Here is a 15,469-nt window from a genome sequence, read left to right on the forward strand (position 1 = left end):
CTGTTTGGCTCTTTTGTTTGAATGATCTTTTAAGATTTGGCAGTATTAGTGATGTGTTGCTCTCAAAAGAACTATTGTGTTTATGCCCAGGCAAAAGGGCAAGTTACCCCTTCTGTCAGTCAGAGCGGAGATCAAGTGAAGCGAAATATTTTTTTAACCCAGTGGTAGGCAGCCTGATACTCTTCGGGGGCTCCACGGGCAGCCCCCTAACCTTCAAAGGTGCCGCACATTACCCTTCATTTCAGTAATAAGTTAAAACAGTCCATGTAAGCACAGAAATATAAACCTACCTGTAATAACCTATCAGCAGGCATTTTAAACAAGTGTTACATGCTACAGTATAATAAATAAATCTGGCAATAATGAGGGAAGTAGCTGGGGGCTGCAGGTAAGGCTCAGAGGGCTACCTGTTGCCCATCACTGCTCTCACCAGCCATTGGCCCAAATATAATTGGCACCGATTTGCTTGTCCCGGCACGTTTCTGGCTAATAAAGCAGCAATTGGTGTGAGGTAAAAAATAACTTGGTTTTGCATTATAGCTAATTGCTGCTTTAAATCTAACAGCTATGTCACTGCAATTGCACCATGACCAGCAAATTGGAACCTATGACATTTGGGACAGTTTGTTAATAGAAGAGCCTACTTTTTTTGGCAAAAGTTGTTAGATCTAACTATAATCTGTAATGGGTATTCTGGCTTTCCCTGGGGAAATGTCAAGAGGTTGGATGTATCTCCACAGCTTCATGTCACCATAGTTGGATTTGGAGTCCCAGCACTAGTACATTTTACACTAAGGGGTCTATTTACTAAGCAGTGTTAGGAGACGGAGTGAAAAGTGATAAGGTGCCAGCCAATCAGCTCCCAACTGCCATTTTTCAAACACAGCCTGTGAGATGGCAGTGAGGAGCTGATTGGCTGGAGCACCATTTATCATACACTGTGAAATTTATCACTCGTTTTGGTGATAAAACTCGTTAGTATTTGGGGGCCTTAGTCAGGTGGTGGATGGGCTGGTGCTGACTCTCACATCTTCCTGATTCCGCCATATTCCTTTATCACAAATGTGGCTCATATTGTTATCATCTTGCAGTTGAATTTTGGACCCTGCAGACTTGGATATATCTTTAGACATTTTATTGCTATAATTTAAAGGGGAACTATTAGCAAAACACACTGATTTAGATTATGTACAAAATAAAAAAAAATAAACAATGTAATCTATTTAATTGAAGAAACGTACACAAGTATCATTATATTTGTAGTGTCATGTCCTGATTATCCAAATAACATATTTAAGAGGGAAGAGTTTTTTTTGTTCCTGACTAAACTTCTGCATGGATAGCAGTAACAGCAGTGCCACCTGCAGGTCATTGGGGGAACAGACTAATCAAATACAAGTGTAATAGAATATTGGATTGAAAATAACACATTGTTTTTAGACTACTAATACTTTGAAAGGTTCAATAATATTTAATTTTAAATAACATATTTAAATAGCATCTTTTACTTTTTATTTAAATTTCTGAAGATAGTCAGCCGCATCGCCTGATCGTACTGAATGTGCAAAAGATCAGGCGATGAGGCTGACGCCCCCATGAGAGCGCTCACAATGCTGGGCATACACTATACAATTATCTGTCACATATCTGTCCAATCTGGCTGGTTGGAATGAAAATCTGGTAATGTATGGGAGCAAATGACATACATCATTTGCTCACAAACACTGGAAAACAGACCAAAACGGTTTGTCAGACAAATTGGTTTAAACACACAAATTTAATCAGTTTGAGCAATTGATTTTTGCCCGTTTTCTAGTCTTTAAGTCCATATGATCGACTGTCATTTGCCCCCATACATTACCATGTTTTCATTCCAACCAGCCAGATTGGACAGATATCTGACCGATAATTGTATAGTGTATGCCCAGCATTACACACTACACATTTTTAACGATTTGTCGTTCCGATGTGTCGGAATCGGCCAAATCGTTAAAAATATTGTGTAGTGTGTAGAGGCCTTAAAACTTATGCCTCTAAATACTCTTAAACTATATACATTCCACCTTATCAAGGACATTTACACAAAGAAACATTTTCAGATTAGATTACCTTTAATTTGCCCTGTAGTAAAATGCTCGCTGGATTATCATTACGTCAATATCTCAGCTTCCTTTTTGCTGTGTATTGGTTTCTCCTACTTCTAGCTGGCTGTATAAATCATTGCCTGATAGCACTGCACTTCTGGTGACACTTTTATCATGCTGTTTAAACAGGTGGAGACACAGGAAATCAGTAGCCGCCAGGAAGTGTCATTTCACCCTATAGAGGCTTCCCAGCCAATTATATACTTAGCTTCCTCCAGCTCCTGTCAAATTGCCGTGTTAGACAATCTGTGTCATGCAGAAAAACGCACTCAATGTACTGTAATCAGGAACAAAAAAGTGATTCAGATGGTGCCCTTAACTTTTTGTTTGTCCTCATGGATCTTTTCAACATCTTTTTTTAAAGCAAGCTGGTTGCGATCACGTCCTAAACTCAAAAGCCAGAAGAGATAAGTGCGGTGTCTGTGGTGGAGACAACTCATCCTGCAAAACTGTCGCTGGAACGTATAACATAGTGCATTATGGTAGGTACCACTAAAGAGCATTGGTTGTGCTGAATCGGTAGTATTGTCTCATGAATATTGCTATTAATGCTTCACTGACATCGCTGGTGCCCAGTGAATTGACAGATTACATTCCGTATGTCCAGACGGCATGTTCACTTATAAGGATATTTCCGCTTTTTTTTTTTAATATATATATACCTGTCAGTCCCCTTGACTAGTAGAACAGTGTGAAGTTACTGAAAGGTTCTAACCTGTGTCTTCCGGAGCGTTAGTGAATTCTCCAACGGTGCGAGTTTTGATGCACTTTATATGATTGGAATGTATTGGACGGATGAAAAAGCACCTTAGTGGGTGAAAAATGTGCTTTGATGCTTCCTGAAAATCCACATATAGGACTGAAGGGTACTTAGGAAAATTGTCACACATGTAGCAGAAGCTGAGAGGAGATTCTGCGATTTGTAGTGTTGTAGTTCCATTATGACTACAGATGTGTCCTCACTTACTGGTTACCTGTACGCCACATGGGGCACCACAAGGAACAGCATGCTCTATTTTTCTTTCATTTTTTGCGTCATAGTTTCATCACAGACTCAGGTCCTGATTCAGAGGCGCTCGCTATTTGCAAGCGCTCGCTCTGAATCAGGGCGGATTTAAAAAAAAAAAAAAATCTGCCTCCAGGCCGCTCGTATAGCTATGGGTGGTCGTGAGGGCGGCCTGGCGATGGTCACGATTATCGCGACCATCGGGCTTGCGACGAGACCCTTATGGTAGGGTCTCGTCCACCACAAGCCCCAGTGAACTTCCTGCTCTAATAGCGTGTGATGTCAGTAGGGCCGCCCACATACGTTAGGCGTTCCTTCGCCTCCGTTTGTGCAGCCACCCCCACCCCCCGACCCGCCTACAAAACGGGGTGAGCTGTCGATCAACATCGACACCCACCAAGTTTTTTTGCGAGCCCCGAGCGAGTGCAGTTCTCACTCGCTCTGGGGCTCGCACGTGCGCAAGCGACTCTGAATCAGGCCCTGAGTGTCAAAGCCACTCACGGTGTACTAGAGATACCGGGCTGCGACTTTGACCACTCAGGAATTTGTTTTACACATATACAAAGTCGCAGGTGAAGGACAACGGAACCCGGCACAAGGAAAAGCTGGTGGGCGTGCCGGGGGCGTGGCTGCCCAGACGGAGGCGTTCCCATGGGAACGCCTACCATCTGGGGCCGGCCCCACTGACATCACTAGTGATGTCAGTGGGAGTGATTTTGGCTCTGATAGAGCCAAAATCACTCCAGGGCTTGCGGCAGCGAGACCCTACCGCAGGGTCTCGTCACAAGCCCGATGGTCGCGATGGTCTTGACCATCGCGACCATCATCATGGACGCTCGCATAAGCTGTGGGTGGTAACCCACAGCTATGCGAGCGTCCAAAAGGCCACTTCGCAATTAATAAAACACGCCCTGATTCAGAGCGGGCGCTCGTTCTGAGCGCACGGCTCTGAATCAGGCCCTCAGTCGCTTACAGATGTACAAATCGCACAACCAATGGATCACTGTACGCTAGCAATACAGTTTAGGCACTTCTATGTGATTTAATTAGGCACATTAAATGCACATTTTGAGCGAAAAAGACACTCGGAGCGGCCAAGCCACACGGGACCTGGTGGCCAAAAGGGGCTATTTGGTGCGACTTAAGCAACAGTAAGAAATGAATCATCTCTATGGATGTTTGGAAGCTGAACATAGTGATATAAAGAAGACTCTTCTCAAACACCACTGCATGGACTACAGTCTCCAGCTAAGCTTTACATGGTAAATGGGAATGTTGTACTCCTTTGTTCCCGTTCAACATAGAAAGTTGTGTTTTGAAGTTATGCCACAGGCCTTTGCCAGCAAAGTAAATCAAACAGCCTTTGTAATGATCTTCCTGTTCATTAATCTGAACTCACATATACCTCATCCTTTCTCCTGTCCAGGCTACAATACTGTGGTTCGTATTCCAGCTGGCGCTACAAACATTGATGTGCGGCAGCACAGCTACTCAGGGAAACCGGAAGACGATAACTACCTTGGTGAGACCACACTCTCTGTTTGAATTGCACACGGAATGTTAAGCACAGACTGTGTCTTAGACTTGGCGAGCGTTCCTGCCTCCTCATTAGTGATTTTAAACATGTCACTGCCGGTGAAGGCAAATTGTGCTGACACTTTACTGGCTGGTAGTATTATTGTAAACCTTATTAAAGAGCACGTGGAGGCAGGTATTTAGTGGAATTCATGAGAATGCATCCTGTCTATTCATTAGGGGCTGCCGACAAAGCATAGGCACTTTGGGGTGATGCAGAATCGCACTCAAGTCAGTTTTATTGGGCGGATCTTGAGATTTTTAGCACTGCGCTTGCTATGTAGCTGAGCGCCCGCAGCTACAGGTGCCCGCTTCTCTGACGTAACTATACTTGCAGATGATTGGGAGTAGCTTGGGAGTAGCAGGGTGTTTGCGCACAGTTTAGTGTTGGCGTGTCCAGGACGTGCAAGTGGATTTTCAGGAAGAGCTGCGGCATACTGACGGCCTTGCTACATCCTAATGAGCATGGCCACAGCCCCAGTGGGCATGTTTAGTACTTCTGTAGTGTTAGGCAGCCTCCATCCTCCCTTCCCGGCCTATAAGACACCTTTGATTTGCCACGTGCACCAAAGGCTCCTTCCTCTGTTGATTTTGGCCCCAGTTCACTATGCACTTGGCTCCGAGCTTCACATTTGTCGATATGCACATATACACAATAGGTCAGAGGGTCTGTTACTTCAAGCCAAAATCGGGATGTTGGGAGCAGGGAGGCCAATCCTATGCCGTTTTTTTTAATCCCATGATTCGGGATTGAAAGAAATCAATCCCGGGATACCAGGGATTGGCTTGGTTTTAAAAACGAATGCCCCCCGCCGAGCCCCCACAGTGACTTACTGGGATCCAGGCGGCAGGGCTATGTAAAGGCAGCCTGTAGAGGGATGCGCTCTCCAGCCGGCCTCATGCCACGCTGCGCAGTGCACTGCACACATCCGGGGGAAGGAGGAGCCGGGCAGCGTCTGAGCACTCTGCTGAAGGTGCTCAGCACTGCCCGCCATTTAATCCCTTTTAAATCCCAGCCATTTCAATCCCAGCCATTTTTAGGCCAAAATCCTGGGATCCCGCCAATCCCAATCCTGGGATTGGCCTCCCTAGTTGGGAGCTGTATAGAAAGGTACATGATACTAAGGAATTGGTATGTAATATCCCGACGCCGGAAGACCGGCAACAGAAGATCCAGACAGGGTAAGCAATTTAACTATACCTAAACCTCTTCTCCCCCTAACCCTCCTTTAGGGGTGCCTAACCCTAACCCCCCCCCCCTAGTGCCTGACCATAACCTCCCCCTCCAGGGGTGCCTAAACCTAACCCCCCTTCCCCGCACCCTAAACCTAACCCTCCTTTAGGGGTGCCTAACCCTAACCCCCCCCCCCAGTGCCTGACCATAACCTCCCCGTCCAGGGGTGCCTAAACCTCACCCCCCCTCCCCGCACCCTAAACCTAACCCTCCCGGGGGGGTGCCTAACCCTAACCTCCCCCCGGGGGTGCCTAACCCTACTCCTCCCCCTAGCCTGCCCCTAACCCTCCCGGGGGATGCCTAACCCTAAGTCCCCACTGGGAGCCCTTAACGTAACACTCCCCCCGCGGCTCTCCGCTTCCGCCGCCCGGCTTACCTTCGTTCGGTATGCCGGGCGTCTGGATGTCGGCGGGTGGATAACGACAGGCATTTGGATTTCGGCGCCTATCATTAATCCCATGCCGGGATTTGACAGTCGGGAAGCCGGCGGTAAGTATTTCGCCCGCCGGCTTCCTGTCTACATACCTGATGCTAACCGATACATAATACTAACATGCACAGTTTAAAAGTTAAAGTCGACCATATGTTCTTTCATTTTTCATGATTTGGCCGCTTGGTGATACTGTATATTTAATACATATACATATGGATGTTATTTCATTTTACCTTCACACAAGCTGGCTGCTTTGATCTCTGTCCTGATGGCATAATAGCTGTTCCCTTATTGGTGTGAGCCACAAATATTGAAGAGGGGGTTGTTTGCCCAGGGTCTGCAGTTGGAGTGGCTTGGACCAATTTACATATTCTAGATAGGAAGTGTTTGGGTTCTGTGTGGGCCTATGAGGCTGTGCAGGGTGTGCGGGAACACGGGCCCCGCACCGCACACCCTGCTCCCATAATATTACTTACCTCTCCGGAGTTCCACGTCGGCGCAGGGGTCCAGCGCTGTAAAACGACTAGAAAATGGCTGCGGCGGCCATTTTTCCGTCGTTTGCACATGCGCAGTAAAGGGAAAATGGCCGCCGCGGCCATGTTCCCAGTGACCCGTGCATACACTATAGACTCTGGGCACACTCTAGTGCCCAGAGTCTATAACTCCGGCGCTGGCCGCGCACAGCTCAGTGCGCTGCCGGCCGACGGGCGGAGAGGAGGGGGCCTGCACACGGGCCCCCTCCTCTCTAGAAACGTCCCTGATCAGACCTCCTAGAGAGGAACAGTGGAGAAGTTGCCCATAGCAACCAATCAGCTTGCAGCTATCATTAATCTAGCACAGTCTATAAAATAATAGCTAGGAGCTGATTGGTTGCTTTGGACAACGTAACTGTTCTTTTTAAAAGGCTTGATACAACTCCCCTTTGAGAGAAGTTGCTATAACCAGTTGCTGGGGACAGACTATCTGTACTGCAGTGAGAGTGTAGTCCATCTGGCATTGCTAGAAGCTTGTGTAGTGGCAGTATCCAAATGCCTTTACCCCTAATCCTAAGCCTCTGAGAGAAAGGAATGTTTGCAGCTTGGATTGAGCTTAGTTGTTAATAAAACCCAACTTGTTCTGTGTCTCTATCACATAAAAACCATTAATAACCGTATAACTGAGCTGTCACCCTGTCTATTTGCACCACACTCAGCCCAGCAGGAACATCACCACACCACCCCGTGATTGCTGTCTGGCACTATGCCACCTGCAGTATCCTGTCACCCTGTGGTACCCCTGCCCACGTAGGAGGGCTTCATATGTCCGGAATAATTTATATTCAAGTTTGCTGAATGTTTATGTTAAACAAATATTTAAAAATGAATCCTAGTTTATTATACATTTTGTTTCTTTAAGGGTGTTATAAAAAAAAGTGATATTCAGGCATTGCCCGTCTTCCTGCTCTCGCTCTTACCTAAACTCTGTTCTTCAGCTCTCGGCGATCTAAAGCCAGGCTATTGGCTTGGCGCTGAAATATAAATTGTTATTGTAAATTATATGGGTCTGTTCTGTGTCCAACAGCCATGATGGCGTTTTAGTAAATGATCATCGTCAGTCTGACTTTCATGGAACTGCATTTAAATGCATCTTGTGATGCTACAAAGAATTGGTTACACCTTGATTAATGTTGCTGACACTCTAAGTGCTTGAAGCATTTGTTTGTCTAAGGATGATCTCCGCAGAAAATAGTGGCTCAGCTATCTGTCTGTGGGATCACTTCTCTTTACTCGGAAACTGACATTGCCTATGCACTGCTGTCTCTGGTGTTATTCTCCAGTTATTCCGCAAATGCAGGGAGTTCAAGTGCTGGTTTTGTTGTAGTTACAGAAATGTCATGCTGTGCCTTCACCATGAGAGACAAGCGCATGTGCTGATGTATGTGGACTGAAGTACTGGCTGAGAGATGGATGTATGAGAGAGAACTGAGGTAATTTATGACAGAGGGTAAGACTTTGTGAGCTGATATATCAGTGAGGTAGGGGCCAGATACAGGGCCGTCGAGAGCTCCGATGGGCCCGGGCACTGGTGTGGAGGGGGGGGTGGCCAAATTAGGGAGGCATGGCCCCAACCCCGCCCAATAAAAACTGAAAAAAATAATTAGTAATACTGGGTTTGGGATGCGCTTCGGGGTGGTGGTGGTGGTGTGGGATATAGGGGGTTGGATGATGGAGGGGGGAAGGTGTGAGGACAAAAAAAGGAGGGAGGGGGGGGAGAGAGAGAGAGAGAGAGAGGGGGGGGGGTCCAGGTGTGGATGGTGCTGCACCGTACAGTAGGGGTACCTGATCCTACTATTGGATAGATATGGTAAGATTGGAGGGTACGTGCGCTCCTTGGTTGTGTGTGTGTATTGGTGGGGAGAAGGAGGAGGGAAAAAACGGGGGGAGGTTGGGGGGAGCAGATGGCTGTATGTTGTGGTGGATGTGTTGTTGTAGAACAGAAATACTGGAGGCGGGATGGGTGGTGGAAGAAACAAATACGTTTAATTGTATCTGTGTGTGCACATAGGGGGTGGTAGTTTCTCAGTAGGAGGCGCAGTGCTCCTGGAGGATAAATGTCTCTTAGATGGTTCATGGCAGCACACACTGCCCAGTTGTTGGTGATTTGGGGTGACAGGGCGTATCCACAGTGTGGGGAGTAGGGTCAACCCTTTCAGGGGGCTCCTTGACATGCGGTCCTGACTACTGCATGCTTCCCTGCTGGACCTATGGTCGACAGACTTCTGAACTGGGATGCCCTGTTGGAGGTGAAGGGGGTGCTCCCACTTTGCGGCGTCCCGCACTGGTGAGGAGAATGGGTGCCGACCTACCGGTAGGTGCCCAGGTCCGTTGGTGTGGGATCAGTTCTTCTCAAAGTCCAGTATGATGCCGCGGTGGGGGACGTGCACTGTTTCAGTGGCTCACGTCCGTGGATGCAGTGCAGGTGAAACCTGTGCTGCGTGCGGTGGTGTGATGAGCACGTGCAGCGCTGTCGTTTGGCAGAGGCTGGGGCTGGTGTCACACCTCCTTGAAGAAGGCACCTGTGCCGAAACACGTTGGGGACCCCCAGACACCTACCCATCTTGAACCCACCTGCATCTACATCCGCCCCAATCCGGGCACCTGAACGGCAGCAGCGGTGCTTAACCGGACGCTGGTCCCCACTCACACCAGCCCCAGCCTCTGCTTCCCTCCCCTCTCGGCGCCACTAACCGTCCGCATTTCACGAGGTAGAAACCAAAAGTGTTCAGGGATGGAGTGAAGGTCATCTGTGGTGGAGCAAGCCAGGATAACCAGAGAGGAAGAGCAGAGTCTCCCAGTGAGGGAGAGAGCGAAGACTGCTAGTGAGGGAGAGAACAGTGGCTCTCAGAGAGGGAGCAGAGACAGCCAGTGTGTGTGAGAGAGAGAGAGAGAGAGAGAGAGAGAGTGCATTGGCTCACAGTGAGTTAGAAAGAAGATACTTCCAATGAGGGAGACCCAGTGAGTGAGAGCAGTGATGCACAGTTATAGAAAGAGAAAGAGAGAGCAGAGACTGCCAGTGAGGGGAGAGCACAAACTCCCAGTGATGAAAAGAGGCCCATAGAGAGCAGAGACTTTCAGTGGTGGAAGACAGAGGCGGTCAGAAAGGGAGAGGTCAGAGACTACCAGTGAGCAGTGACTTCCAGTGCTAAAGTGCAGAGGCGGTTAGAGAGGAAGAGATAAGAGGCTCCCATTAGGTAGAGCAGGTTTATCCATTGAGGTAGGGAGCAGAGGCACAGCAATGTATGAGGAGGCAGAGGTTCCCATTGAAAGGGAGGTAGCAGAGGCACACAGTGATGGATAGAGGAGAGGCTCACAATGAGAAGAAAGCATAGGCACACAGTGAGGGATACAAAATTATTGGAGCTTGACTGCGGAAACCTAAGCACTTGGTGCCCTTCGTATGGAAATTGCATATTACAAAAAGGAATCCTTGCGGATCCCTCCGCTGGACGCCGGCTACTTAGTGCACAAGAGTGAACTCCAGTTCTCGCATGCTCTATCACTGCCGAGTCGGACTCGCAGAGCTATTTTTTCACTGCAAAGAAGTAGTGGTAATAAGGAACGCGGGAACAGCTGATTCTCAGATCAGCTGTCTCCGTCCTAGAGCAATGTTGAATTGCCCCTTTGGGGGGTATTCAATATGGGAGCGAAAAGTCCGTGCTGGACTTTTCGCTCCACATCGCAGGTGTGGAAAGGTAAGTATCGCCAAAAAACAGGAATTTTCGGGAAATATTCCCTGCTGAAGGAAGTCGGGGTTTCTAATAGCTGCGGTAGATGCATATTTGCGGCTATGAAGAAGGGGTGAAGAATAGCACTTACATTTTTTTTTCGGTAAAAAAAACTATTCCTATCAAATTTGGGGTACATGAAGATGGGGGTAAGCATATTTATAAGTCCCTAAATTATTTTTTTTAATTCTGCAAAAATGCACCTGCCGCTACTCCCGCAATGAAGAAAACACTTGCCACATACTTGGGGACCCCTCTGAATTTAATTTGGCTATTTTAGAAGTGTGTTCCCTAATTTTTTTGGGGGTGTCCCGTTTTTTGTTTTTTTTTACAGTTTATTTTTAAATGACATTCCCAGGGGTGCAGGCTATTTTTTTTTAAGCCTGCACCCCTAAACCCCAATTCTGCACTTTTTTTGCCACCTATTTCAGTGGTGAAAAGTTATCCCCGTTTTTTTTCCGAGATTTTTCGAACCTGCGAAAAGTCTTTGAAATTGAATACGGGGATAATTGAAATAGGCGAAAATTACGTAAATTATCGCCGATTCCGACATTTCGCTCCAAATTGAATATGGCCCTTTGTCTTTGTATCCACCGCTGCTACTTGCAGCAACTTGGATACTAAAGTAGCACTATCGTATTGAATATTTCTCTTATACTCTCCACTTCTTTCTATGGGGCAAATGTATTAAGTTCTGGAAAGTGATGAAGTACCAACCAGTCAGCTGCTAACTGTCATTTTTTAAACACAGCCTGTAACGGGACAGTTAGGAGTTGACTGGTTGGTAGTTTATCACTTTCCAGAGCTTAGTACATCTCCCTCTATATCTCACTCTCCACTTTTCTCTCTTGTAAGCACTGTTCCTCTCACTCTTTCTCTCTCACAGAAACACCCTCTCTCTCTCTCTCTCTTTGTCCTACAGAGCTCAAACCTTATCTCTCTGCCTATCTGTTGATATAATTTGTCTATTGATCTAATATATCTCTTGTTTCATCTAATCTGTGTGTTGTACTTGAACCTTTCTTGGCATATTTTCAAAGATCCTTTTTATCTTCACCTTGTCAAAGTTTTATACTTTGTTTACGATGCTTTTCAACGCCAAAGGCCAATTTATCACTGCTGTGTGTAGTGTGTACTGTATTGTTTATGTACTTTGCTTTGAAAGTATACCCAAATTTCCTTACTGAATATATCAGGCGTTTCAGGACATGTCTGAGAAGACAATTTGGGATTTTACACTTATCTGCTAAGGAAATATCAGTTTGTATTTGCAGTGCATGAAACATCATGGCCTTGGTGAATCAACCAAGTCAATATTTGGTGATAAATGTTGATACATTACACAATCCCTGGTTACTAAAGGTGGCCATACATGGGACGATTTTGAACCCGATTTTGGCAGGTTGGACAGACCAATCGTTTGAAAATAGTTGTATTTTGAGTCATCTGCGACCCCGATGCGCGTCCCCGCCGTCGTCTAGTTGGATCGCAGATCAGATGATTTTGCAGAGAGATCTCAACTGATCGTGTACGATGTGATACACTTCTATGCATCTTATCCTATGATCTTAATGATCAATCGTACACCATTTGACCACATCTTATGAAGAATTTCAAGGGAAATCGTACAAAAGATCTTACCAACTTTGAATCTCACCGTGTATGGGGGCTTTACTGTACCTCTTCTCTGGATAAACCAGATACTCCTTCATTCAATTTGTAACAGAGACAGCCGTAAGTCTTTCTACTGTATTTTGCTAAAGACAGGAAACACCTATAGACCTTGCTAGATTCTCCAAGCGTTAGGCAGAGCATTGTGTACTGAGTTGGTCAACTATAAAACCTTTATTATCGGGATAAGGTTAAGTGGGCATGGCCATGTTTTGTTTCTCTGTGCATGCTGCACTACAGGGGCTGTGACCATGCAATCTTAGCTTGGCCCTGGTCGCTAGACAGGCTCATACCCAGAACTTTGTAACTGCACAACCTCCCTCTTGATGCCCCTGGTGCTGAGCCCCAAATGGTGAAGCTCAACACACATAGTTAGCTAGTGCTGGGGTGGTGCAGTGCGTGTACTATGGAGGTTCCCGTCTGGCAGTAGGACTTAAGTTCTCACTGATCCTATGTCGTATACAGTGCTGGTGGCAGGGAGCAGGGCTCATCCACAGTACAAATGAGAAGATGACTGGTCTCTGGGGATAGGACAGCCTCCAGCGATATAAGAAATGTCAGTGCAGGCCCCAATGAGTCCAGGCTGCAGGGCCGCTATCCTAATGCCGACTCACATGTCTCATGTGACAATAATAAATTAAGAGTAAATAAAAGTTTGTCGGATTCCACGTGGCTTCACTAGGCCACTGGAAAAGTCCTAGTACTGCATATGACCAATCCTCTCCCTAGCACAAGTTATGTATCTTTTGGGTGGAGTTAGTGTCTGCTGGGTTTCTTAGTCGCTGTCACATTTCGGATCAGGCTTAGTAGAGAGGACTGAACCCATCCTAGTGATTCAGTTGGCTAAAACGGGAGGTGTGTATTAAATGACACACCTTGGTGGGTTGTAGTTACTCCTGGCCAATCAGATTCCTTATTCACTACATGCTTCCAGTCCATGCCGTTTAAATCTCTCAACCAGTCTCCTCAGCTGTGAAACACAGTACTCCAGCAGTTTACTTCACGTAATGGTGGGCCTTTACTGAAATGTTGCATGATTGGGTTTGGCATTACTAATGGAACATGAAAGGGTTCCATGATGGAATTAATAACAGTTAGAGAAGGTGATTTACAAAACGAATACTATATTCAGCACAAATAGCCTAAATGGTCTGCAGAGTGATTAGCAGGATGTACTGTACAAATACTTTCCAGTTTTATTCTATAAAACTCACTTATACTTAGGCTCACTTGTGGCTTAAACTAATCATTCACCTTTGCTTTCTTGGTGGCGGCAAGTGCCGCCGAGCATCAATGACAAGTGTCCTGGCTACTTTGAACTGGCAGATATCCACAATAGTGGGGCCATATAACTGATGTTCGATGCAGGATGCTGCCCAGGCTCCATGGCTGCCCAGGGACAAACAGTATTTTTATAGGGGGAGGGGTTAGATTTCAAAGCCAAAAAAAAGGGCCAAATAAAGCAGCAACAGACACTTTTCTGTGATGATTTGTTTAAGTGCTTTCCTATGTATTAAGCACTTATTTAAAGGCGCTGTAAAATGTCAATCAGATTTAAAAAAATGAAAGAAAGTATGAAAATCTCTATTTTCATACTAGGAAACGCAAGCAGGGTTTTTAGAGGCATCCTAAATGACCTGGGGTGTAGCCCCAACATTATGACATAACCATTTCCAGACCTACTCCCAGTGTATGTGCATATGACCTTTACTATGCTATGTGTCCCTTTCATGCCATCCACTGTACCAGATGTAGCAGATGCCATCTACATACTTCCCACTGTACTAGGTATCCATGCCTTCCAATTTCCCAGACATCTAAAGCCTCTCACAATACCCACTGAAACTATTACTATGTTCTTCCACATAGCATCACTTGTGTCAGGTATCCCCATATGATATTTATTGTGACAGGTGCCGCCATATGCTACCCAGTGTCCGAGCCACATTATTACGCCAGTCACACAAATAACGCTAATACCACTTCCAGACCCCTTCCCAAAAGTAATAATTTATTACTAACTTGAGCAATAAATTATCTATACAAAGACTTCAAAAATATAAATTAATTAAAAATGCCAGCCTGACAACTGCATCAGGACGCACCATGGTAGGGAACAGGCGGCCGCACATGCGTATTTGGAAACCTGGTCATAAATCGGAAGTTTTTTCATCTCCGGGACAGCTCTACATTGGAAGATCTGTTTCAGAGGGTTATAATATCTGAATATCAGCAATGAAAAAGGCAGGAATGCAGGCGAATAGGTTCAGGGTGTATGGCAATCTGTTTGCGATGCTTATATATCCCACCAAAGTGTAAGCTCCTATGGGCAGGGTCATCTTTACCATCTATTTCATGTTATTATATGTCATTTGTTTGTATCATGATCCCCTCAGTGTACTGTGCTGTGTAGTAAGTCAGTGCTTTGCAAATAAAGGAAAATTATAATGACAGTGGATGGACATTGGGGCAGTCTTTATCACATTTGGCAGTTTTGTGTGTTTAAAGCTATTTTTACATTTAGGGGAAACTGAGGCCTGATTCACTACGGATCGCAATACTGTATATACACACAGTTCAACTGCGATAGCAAGCTAATCTATTGCGATCACAATGCAAACTCAGCACAACATAAGGACGCCCACTTTACCTTACACACATCCGTAATGTTTAGCAGAATAGCGAAACCATCGTGACAATCTAGTACCATCGCAGCCTCACGCACACTTGACCTTACTCAGGAATTGCTAACAATCACGTACGCTATGAGATCTCACACTGCATATGGCATCGCAGTGACTAATTTATGCACTCCTGCAACGGCATGCGAAAGCACTGGCACGCCTGCGTTTCCCCGACCGACCCCTCTCACCACCCACAAATGGTGCTTCCTGCCAATCACTCTGTGAGGGGTCTGCGTAGCCTCTGCGATCGCAGTCCCAATCGCAATAGCTAGTTTGCGCACTGCGATGCATGCGCAGAATGCAACAATCGGCCGATTGCGTGCGAATTAGAAACTGCGATCCTTGCTGAATCAGGCTCTGAGTGTTAAAATGCTCTTCTTGACGAAGTTTAACTGGAAGGCGCAAGATTACAGGATTAGACCTAAACATCCACCAGCTCGAATCTGACACAAAATTCG

General features: G+C 46.1%; 1 protein-coding gene across 1 annotated transcript in view; it reads left to right on the top strand.

The window, feature by feature from the left end:
* ADAMTS9 (ADAM metallopeptidase with thrombospondin type 1 motif 9) overlaps positions 1–15,469 on the top strand; it is a 275,988-nt gene that overhangs the window by 100,946 nt on the left and 159,573 nt on the right. The window contains exons 15-16 of the mRNA XM_088473392.1: positions 2,509–2,626; positions 4,577–4,672. Coding sequence (XP_088329518.1) covers positions 2,509–2,626; positions 4,577–4,672 — 214 coding nt within the window. The remainder of the gene's footprint in view (positions 1–2,508; positions 2,627–4,576; positions 4,673–15,469) is intronic.

Source organism: Taudactylus pleione, unplaced genomic scaffold (assembly GCF_031769625.1).
Source record: "Taudactylus pleione unplaced genomic scaffold, aTauple2 ptg000135l, whole genome shotgun sequence".
In the NCBI taxonomy this organism is placed as follows: domain Eukaryota; kingdom Metazoa; phylum Chordata; class Amphibia; order Anura; family Myobatrachidae; genus Taudactylus; species Taudactylus pleione.